This window comes from Neltuma alba, unplaced genomic scaffold (assembly GCF_004799145.2).
Source record: "Neltuma alba isolate B1F8T4 unplaced genomic scaffold, ASM479914v2 tig00012625_pilon, whole genome shotgun sequence".
Lineage (NCBI taxonomy): Eukaryota > Viridiplantae > Streptophyta > Magnoliopsida > Fabales > Fabaceae > Neltuma > Neltuma alba.
The window spans coordinates 11,846-21,517 of record NW_021637066.1 but is presented as its reverse complement, the minus strand read 5'-3'; the positions used below and the strand labels follow the sequence as shown (position 1 = coordinate 21,517).

General features: G+C 31.7%; 1 protein-coding gene across 1 annotated transcript; it reads left to right on the top strand.

The window, feature by feature from the left end:
• The first annotated feature begins 254 nt into the window (after window positions 1–254).
• Window positions 255–8,940, top strand: LOC114729297 (uncharacterized). The gene is made up of 8 exons (XM_028916278.1): window positions 255–827; window positions 1,555–2,301; window positions 3,016–3,105; window positions 3,452–3,733; window positions 4,612–5,133; window positions 6,517–7,194; window positions 7,948–8,760; window positions 8,917–8,940. The coding sequence occupies exons 1-8, from the start codon at window positions 255–257 to the stop codon at window positions 8,938–8,940; spliced, it is 3,729 nt and encodes a 1,242-aa protein (XP_028772111.1).
• Window positions 8,941–9,672: the final 732 nt, after the last annotated feature.

Genomic DNA, 9,672 nt, shown 5'->3' with positions numbered 1-9,672 from the left:
AACATGATTTGACCATACCTAGCATGTTTTTCAAATCTTCTAAGGAGCTGAAACTATTGGCGTTTAGAAATGTGCATTTTGCGTCACTACCATCGCTTAGTTTTTTGATAAAACTAAAAACATTTTGTTTGCACTCATGTTTGTTAGAAGATATAAGTGAGGTTAGAAGCTTGAAGAATCTAAAAGTCCTAAGTTTTGCTTACTCTAATATTGAAGTGCTGCCAGTTCAATTAGCAGAATTGACTTCTTTACAAATGTTGAATTTGGCCCATTGCTCCAATCTCAAAGTGATTCCCCCGAAACTTCTACGTAGCTTGAAAAAATTGGAAGTGTTGTACCTGAGAAACAGCTTTAACCAGTGGAAAATTGAAGGATCTAGTGAAGCTAATGAAAATGCAAGTCTTGATGAGTTGAAGGATTTGCCCATCTCTTCTCTCGATGTTCATATTCCTAATGTCTCCATGTTGCCAGAGACTTTGTTCTTAGATATGAATTTGAAGAGATACAAAATACTCATTGGGAAGCACTGGGAATGGTGGGCGGTCAGCTATGAAAGTTCAAAGGTATTGAAACTTGAGCTTGAAAGTAATATCCATTTGGACCTTGGGGTTCGAAAGTTGATGAAAGGAGCTGAAGATTTGTGTTTATATGGATCTAATGCGCTTGAAGATTTTCTACACGGTCATGATGGAAGATCATTTCCGCATTTAAGGCATCTTCAGATTGAAAGTAACGATACTATTCCATCCATTGTTTTGAACTCAGCACATCATGAAGCAGCAACAAACAACAAATCCAATAAAATGTCTGAGTCACTTTTGAACAAGGTATGTTCAGATTATTTTATTCACATTTTTTCTTATTTTATCTTCCTAAAAAACTTGGCTTCAAACTTATATGCAAAAATCATTTTCACCAGAATTACTTGCTTTGCTGTTAGGCTATTATGAAAGGTTGTAGTTTTCTATTTTTTTAATGACTTAAAATTAGCTAATGAAAGAGAAAAGCTAACTCCAACTATTATAATAAATAATAAAACCTCAAATTATTCGTCAACCTAAAATCACGTTAATTTGATATTTTTGAAAATTGTCCCCATCACTAAAATATCTAAGAATGCAGTTCGTGGTTTTCATAACTAATCATTGTAATAAAACTTTGGAATCTCTTTTCAACAATATGGTATTTTCATTGTGTTTTAGCTGTTCTTATTTTTTTTTTTGTTTTAACTTTTCGACAAAACTTCAAACATAGTTACCTGCAAAAAGTAATTTTTACTAGAATTATTTACTTTGCTATCAGTCTATTATGGCATTTTTCAAATTTGTTTTTCTTATTTTGTTCTTAATTTTGGCAATTGCATTTTACAGTTTTTTTTATTTTTCAATTACTTTATTTTTTTACCTTGAATTTTCAGATTGAACTTTCAGCAATCTCTTGAATTATATTGTGGTGGTTGAGAGTTTTATCTAGACATTTAAACAATCTTTCATGAAAAGTAAGCTTACGAACTAAAAGTGATTTTCATTTAATCATATTTTCTGTGAACTGCAGGTGTTGCTTTCAAAGTTAGAGATATTGCGATTATCTAATTCAATCGATTTGATTCCAATGATATGGGATGACCAACTTTCACACAGCTCATTTAGGAACTTGAAAACATTGTTTGTGAAAAATTGTGGCTTTGTGAAATTGCTGCCCCCTCGTGTGCTGAAATCTTTAAATAACTTGGAAGAACTAGAAGTTAGGAACTGTGACATGTTGGAGTTGGTGTTTGATTTTGAAGACTTGAATGATTACAAAGAGGCGGAGCCATCATCAGTGATTGTGCCACTGAAAAGGTTAACACTAGGTGGATTGCGAAAATTGAAGAATGTGTGGAGCAATCACTGTGAAGTAGATGTCTCCTTCCCAAGTCTAAGGCGCGTGGATGTTTCGTATTGTGAAAGCCTCACAAGTCTGTTTCCTGCATCTATAGCCAAAGGCATGCTTCGTGATCTTGAAGAGCTTCGAATAAGTGATTGTGGTATAGAGGTGATTGTTGCAAAAGATCAAGTTTCAGAACCTGTTGCTTCTACGTTTGTGTTTTCTAGGCTGACTTCCCTTGCGCTTTTTTCGCTTCAAAATTTGAAGAACTTCTATCCACAGAGACACACATTAGAATGGCCATGCCTTCAACGGTTATCTGTTACAAATTGTGGTGAATTAGAGATATTTGAAAAGGAAGTTTCAAGTTCAATAGAAGTACATGAGGAAGAGAGCACATTAGGCTCAAAATATCCTCTACTATACCATGACAAGGTACATATCTAAATTGGTCGTTCATGTGTTATTTATTTTAAAAATAAGGTAATAAAAGAGCAAAAAACAACTGTAAGCATTAAAATAAATAATGAAACATATTTTGCTTAACAGCCTAAGAGGCCACTTGAATTTGATATTTTTGAGTACTTACATATGCGAATTATTCCTGTCAAAACATTTTTTAGAATATAATGTAGTTTAGGATTAATTTGATGATTGACTTAAACAGATAAAAAAGGAATAATTCATAATCATTATTTTAATTAATTGATAGATACTAGAATTAATTAAATATTTTTTCTGTTAAAAAAAAGTGGGACTCCCATCCTCAGCTTTCCATCTTCACCGGAAAGAGGTGTGTCATTTTTTTTTCCGGAATAAAAGAGGGGCGTCATTTAATCAAGGGAGGGGATTTTTTCTTTTAACATTTTCAAGACATTACAAGCTTTAATTTGATATTTATTTATTTAAAACAAAGTAAGGGAGGAATAACGGTTGTGTGTGATAATCAAAAATTGAAATTCTAGGCTAGAAATTTATATTCATTTTAATGTATCATAATTATTATTTGTAGTTACAAAATAGACGTGCGTCAAAATTGTGGATGCATCAAATTTAAATTTGAAGATATCCTCCTAAAAAAATGCACACGGCTGGATTTTGACGCATTGATTAGTTGTTACATTTAGTTATGATTTATGTATTGTACAGGTCACTCATAATTTGGAGGAGTTGACATTGTGGGGTAAAGGAGTTGAGAAGATAGGGAGTGGCCAACTTTTAATGTACCGCTTCCCCAAAGTAAGACTGCTTCATCTAGATGTTGGTTATAAAGCAAGGACTATTTCATACAAATTGTTGAAGAGCTTTCCAAATTTAGAGGAGCTGACACTGGGGGGGTCACATTAAGAAGGCTTCTGGAGGGGATGATGTTCCTCTTCCAATAAAATTGACTCTCCAGTTTATTGACGGTATCACAAGCTTGGTACCACTCTTAGTTTCTTCGCCAAATGTCACACATCTCCGCGTGGAATCTTGTTATCAGTTGACCACTTTGATGACGTCATCAGTTGCTCGAAGCTTGGTCCATCTCACAAGTCTCTCAATTAGTAGGTGCTCTAACATAAAGGAAATTATATGGAAGCAGGAAGGAGAGGATGATGACGATGAGGAAGTCGTTTTCAGCAAGTTGCAGCATTTGAAAGTTGAACGGTTACCAGAATTGAAGAGATTTTGCCACTTCAAGTACACTTTCAGATTTCCACTATTGGATAAACTGATCATAATGGACTGTTCGAAATTCAGAGCATTCTCTCCTGGACTCATTGATGCACCCTCTCTTAAAAGTGTTCTACTGTCACAAGATGGGCTTGGAGAACATCATGAAATTTGGGACACCAATCTTAACAAAACATTATTATACCAACAGGTACGTCCAGAATGCCCCATTCTTCCTATTTCCAGCTTTTACAAAAATATGAATCTATAAATGTTCCATTGTTATGATATTTAATATAAATATACCTATACATGTTTCGGTTTTGAAGTTTCTACTAAAATTTTAGTTATCATTTCTTAATTACAAAACATCCCAAAAACATCCCAAACAATTCCATCATAATTAATTAATTAATGGGATACACAGCGAAATGTTTTAATAAGAAATGAATTTTTTTCCCACATATACCCTTAGTTATGGGGGAAAAATAAGAGAGAAAATAGAGTAATAATGAGAAAAAAAATGAAAGGTAAGATAATATAGCAAGTTGTCAGCCTTTTAATTAATGCAATGTATAAAATTAATTAGAGACAAAAAAGATAAAAACACATTGAATGTTCAGACAAATCCAAGTTAGCTCTTATAAAAAAAACTAAGACCATTCAAATTTCAAATTTTTATAAAAAGAACTGGAGGGAGCAGTTATCATTTTTCAATTACATAACTTTAATTATAAAATATCCCAAACAATTACGTCCTAATTTAATGATTAATGTGATACACAGTGAAATGTGTCGGCATTATTGTTTTTTGTCGTGGCTGATATAATTATTCCTAATTTAATGATTAATGTGATACACAGTGAAATGTGTCGGCATTATTGTTTTTTGTCGTGGCTGATATAATTATTTCTTTTCCAAGATTAATTATGAAAAATAAATGAAATCAAAATGTTTCGCACTTCTAGTGAGCGCATTTGATCTTGGGACACAATAAAAAACAAAATAATATTACTAATTCAATTACAAGTTGCGACATAATTAATAAATTAATATTACCATGCTTCTGACTCAATATCTGTTTTACAGAGATTTATGGCATCAAGAGAGGTGGTGTTAGATGAGTATGATGTTAGCATGATAAGGAATGACCAATTTCCAGCGAACAGTTGTCCTGAAGTGGAAATTCTGGGCATAGAAGGATTTGATTATGAAGGGGTAACATTTCCGTATACATTGCTTGAAAGATTTCCACGGTTGACTAAGCTTCATGTTAAGGATAGCTCTTTCAAGGAGATATTCCCATCACACATTGTTCATCAAATTCAGCAACTTCATAATTTGACAGTGTTGAAGGTATCCCGATGTCATCGGCTCATCTATTTAATGACAAATTCAGCAGCCAAAAGTTTGGTGAATCTTGAAACGTTGGAAATAGATGATTGCAAAAAGATGGAGAAAATTGTAAAGAATGAGAATAATGACGATGTGGAAGGTGGAATCACGTTCAGTGCGTTGAGAATATTAGAACTCAGTAGTTTACCAAGATTGAAAGCAGAAGAACGTAAAACGGATTTCAACATTGAAGACCCAGCAACAAATAATCATAAGGTATGTTCAAATCAATTTACAGTAAAATATACTAACTAGCCTTATGTTTTACCTAAGTTATAGAAACCTTCCCTTTATTTTAAAAATATATATATAACTCCCTTAAAATTAAAATGTATGTTGTACAAACCTCCCTTGTATACTTGATTTGAAATTCCATTTCCATATTTCCAACCGTAAGGTTACACTTAAGTTTGACCTTTAAACTTTTATTTTGACCAAAATACCCCTCATTCACATAAAAGTTATTTAAACATTCATTTTTTTTTGCGAAAATAATTTCTAATACCACAAAAAATAATTTTCATACATGTATTTTCAGACTTTTTAAAATGTAATAAAATTTTTTAATTTTAATTCTATTGTAAAATTTTATAATTTTAATTGTTTGTCACGCATATTGAAATTAATTTTTTAGGTTTCTTTAAATGGCTAAGAAATATGTTGAATACATATTCTTTTCGTCATATAATATAGATTATCTAAGTTTGATAGATTATAGAAATTACTTATGGTCTAATATTTTTAAACAAATGAGAAATATTTATAACTTATTTAGTCAATTATATATTTATTTAAAGAATTAACCAAATTTCCACTCACTAAATTACTTATTTTCCATCCTAATATGATAAAAACGTTGAACAAATAACTAGCTGCAAACGGTGAAAAAAAAAATTAAGGAAAAGAAAACATTTTAAATTTTTCAAAACTTTTTGGCCAAAATTTAAGAATTTAGTATTATGAAGGGTAAATTAGTAAATCAAAACTATTTTAATATAAATTTTAATTAGAAAAGTGTCTTTTTAGAATATTCTCAGCTGATTTAACTATTTGGACTTAAATTTATGTTTTCAAAATAGAAGGAAAATTTGTAATTAGGGCAAAATATGAGGAAGAGCAGAATATTTTACTCATCAATTTATTACTGTTTTTTCTGGACAAAAATTAATTGTTTCCTTATCTTGTATATTCTTTCCTTACCAAGATTTTCTTATTTTATTAACTTCTTAATTTCAAACTTACGCTGTGAAAACTAATTTGAGTGGAATTATTTATTCTGTTCAGTAAAAATATGTTCTTATTTTTTCTCGTCTCAATATATCTAAAAAAAATTATTTCACTTAAATTACTTACTTTGGTATTAGGCTAGCTATTGTAGCATTTTATAGTTCTCTTGTTTTTTAGTTAGTTATTTCTGTTTAGTGAACTTGAAATTTGAAGTTGAACTTTTATCAATCTCTTGAAAAATACTGTGGTACACGAGATCTATACTTACACATGTAAACATTCTTTCATGAAACTAAGCGTCGCAAATCAACAATAACTTCGTTTTCATTTTTTGCCAAAAGATTTTTATTTAATTATATTTTCTTTCAACAGGTATCATTCCCAAAGTTGGAGATATTAGAATTACACTTTATAAACAGTTTGATTCCACCAATATGGGATGGCAAACTTTCACGCAACTCATTTAGCAACTTGAAAACATTGACTGTGCGGTGGTGTCGCTTTGTGAAATTGGTACCGCATTATGTGCTGAAATCTTTAAACAACTTGGAAGAACTGGAAGTCATGGGGTGTAAAATGTTGGAGACGGTGTTTGATTTTGAAGATTTAAATGATTATAAAGAGATGGTGTCATCATCAGTGATTGTGCCATTGAAAAGGTTATCGCTGAATGATTTGCCAAAATTGAAGAATGTGTTGGGCAATTCTTCACTAGATGGTTCATGCCATCAAATAGAAGAACTTATGACGAAACAGAAAAAAGAGGACAATGAGGACAAGAAAATCATTTTTAGCAAACTGGAGTTTTTGGAACTTCATGGATTACCAAGATTGAAGAGATTTTGCAGCCAAAATTATACTTTCAAGTTTCCATTATTACAACGTGCCATTGTAATAGAATGCCCTCAACTCACAATATTCTGTTCTGGAGCCATTCATGCCCCGCTGCTTCAAAAGGTTCAAGTGACGACTCAGTATCAACCTCATCACGCAGATATTTGGATGGCTGCTCTTAATGCCACCATCCAACATCGGTTTACTAGTCAAGAGGTTAGTCCAACATACTGATATTCTTTTTTTTCTCTTTTTAAATAATTCCTCATCATCTACAAAATTTAGGTTCAGATAAATATCTGAGATAAATATTAAAGTTTGGACATTCCGTCGTCTACCCAAAAATTGTAAACTTTTCATCAAATTACAAGACCCTGATTGCATGCGAAAGCTGATAAGCAAATGATAATTAATGCATGTGGCAGACTGCAAATAGTGTGATAATGTTTGCAGATCTCTGACTGGAAAGAAATGGGCCTATAAAGTGATTCAAAGAATTTTGTTTCTGTTTGAAGTGATTTTGAGGAGGGGGGACTAATGATGAAAATTATAAGTATTAGAAAAAGATGATAGGTCAATTAAGAAAGATTTTATCTACAATTATATAAGAAATTATTATTTTAAAAAATATTCTGACCTGATGTTTTAGATTGTCTTCTTATAATAATAATTTTACCAATACTCATTTTACAAGTTATTTTCATAGTCAAAAAAGCCTAGCCTTAAATGTGAATTCGAAGGGGATTATGGGTTTTTTTTAATTTAATTTAGAGAAAAGAAAGGGGGTTATGGATTTTTTAAATTTTAATGTGTGGATCTTATTTCATGGTGAAATGATGAAAATTCAGATATTGGCAAAAGATGAGTGATCCATTTAAAAAGTTTTGATTCTTGAAAACAATATCCTGATGTAATCTACTAAATCGCCTACTCATTATGGTAATTGTTTTATTAATTATCATTTTATAGGTAATTTCCACAACTGGAAGCATGGCTTTAAATGCAGAGAATATCACAATGATAAGGGATGTCTTTCCTGAAGTGAGAACTCTTTATGTAGAAAGCTTCAAGGATGAAGGGGTAACCTTTCCCCATAGCTCCCTTGAAAGATTTCCCATGTTGAAAAAGCTTTATGTGGAGAATAGTTCCTTTGAGGAGATATTCCCCCCACAAGATGAGATTATCGATTTTATGGGGAAAATCCCACCATTTGAGGAATTACACATTGCCTATTTGGATCAACTCAAGAGCATATGGAAGGATGACTCTCAGCTACCACCAATTCATCAAGACCTAATAAAATGCCTGGAAGCTGAAAGTTGTCATAGCTTGGTCAAGTTGGCACCATCCTCTGCTTCATTTCAAAATTTGCGGTATCTATCTATATCTGGATGTCATCAACTCATCTATTTGATGACAAATTCAACTGCCAAAAGCTTGGTGAGGCTTCAATGGTTGGGGATAACCGATTGTAAAAAAATGGAGGAAATTGTATTGAATGAGAACAATGAAGGTGTAGAAGGTGGAATCACCCTCAATCGACTATGGTGGATTGAACTTACTGATATGCCAAGCTTGAAGATGTTCTCTTCACAAAGTCAGACATTTGAATTCCCTGAATTAGAAGAGGTAGAAATAACTGGATGTCCTGAAATGAAGATATTTTGTTCAGGATTGTTGAAAACACCAGAGTTGTCTAGAGTAAAAATAGAAGAGCATGAGATGGAGTGGAAGGATAAAGGGGACCTTAACAAAACAGTAGAAATGCTATCCTCAGCAAAGGTATGACATACCCACACTAACAAATATTTTTTCGGAAAATGTGTTGTCAACGGCCACGGAAATAGAAAATTGATTGTATCGTGCTCATGCCAACGACGTCTCTTTTCAAAATTGCCTTCTATTTTAGGCAGCTAATATTCTGATTTGTTATTGCAGGATAGTGTTAATATAGAAGGATAAGTCCATCATCCATGTTATCATTCTTTCCAGGTTCGTTACTTTTATGATTTTTGCTTATCGGCTGTTTTTTTTTCCTAGTGGTTATTATGATATCAATAAAAGCCTCATATATGAGGGGGACAAGCTTGAAAATAAAAACTTGCATCTCTTTTCTCTTTTTTATATACGCCAAATATTTTCTTTTCGTAATTATTTGTATGTTTTTGCTACATTTGTCTGTGCTTTACTATCACTAAAAGATATGAGTTGCTTGTTGATGTTTATTTCAATTTCTTTTCCAATAGTAGTTACTGTAATATCAACAAGTGCTCCATATTAAAGGATGAAAAGGGGAGCCATCTTTTGTGTTGTGCGTGCGTCTTTTTTTTTTTTTTTTTTAACTTTTTTATAAAATTTTCTTTGTTTCTGTACATTCTCTGTGTATAGTATCGGTTGAGTTAGTGAATTGCTTTTGCTTATTTTAAAGAGATCAACTGTGATTAAGAAGAAAAGAAATAGCTGGCGTATTTCAAAAAGGATGATTTGATAATTTGTTTACCCCAACTATTTAACCCATGTTTTCAACTAAATATGATATATATTTACAAAATAGAATGATAAAAATAGAGGGGCTGTTTTGTTTGTGTTTTTTTAATTTTTTTCTCAATAGTTTGATAAAATTATTTTTTAAAACAAGTTTTGAAAAAAATATACAAAACAAAAATCCATTTGGTTAATTGCTTCAAAAAACTG

Bases quoted from the DNA above. Each gene is read 5' to 3' on its own strand.
- LOC114729297 (XM_028916278.1), top strand. From the start codon at position 255: ATGTTGAATTTGGCCCATTGCTCCAATCTCAAAGTGATTCCCCCGAAA. The intron at 3,106-3,451 runs GTAAGACTGCTT...ATATGGAAGCAG, and splicing joins TAATGTACCGCTTCCCCAAA to GAAGGAGAGGATGATGACGA. The intron at 3,734-4,611 runs GTACGTCCAGAA...TCTGTTTTACAG, and splicing joins AAACATTATTATACCAACAG to AGATTTATGGCATCAAGAGA.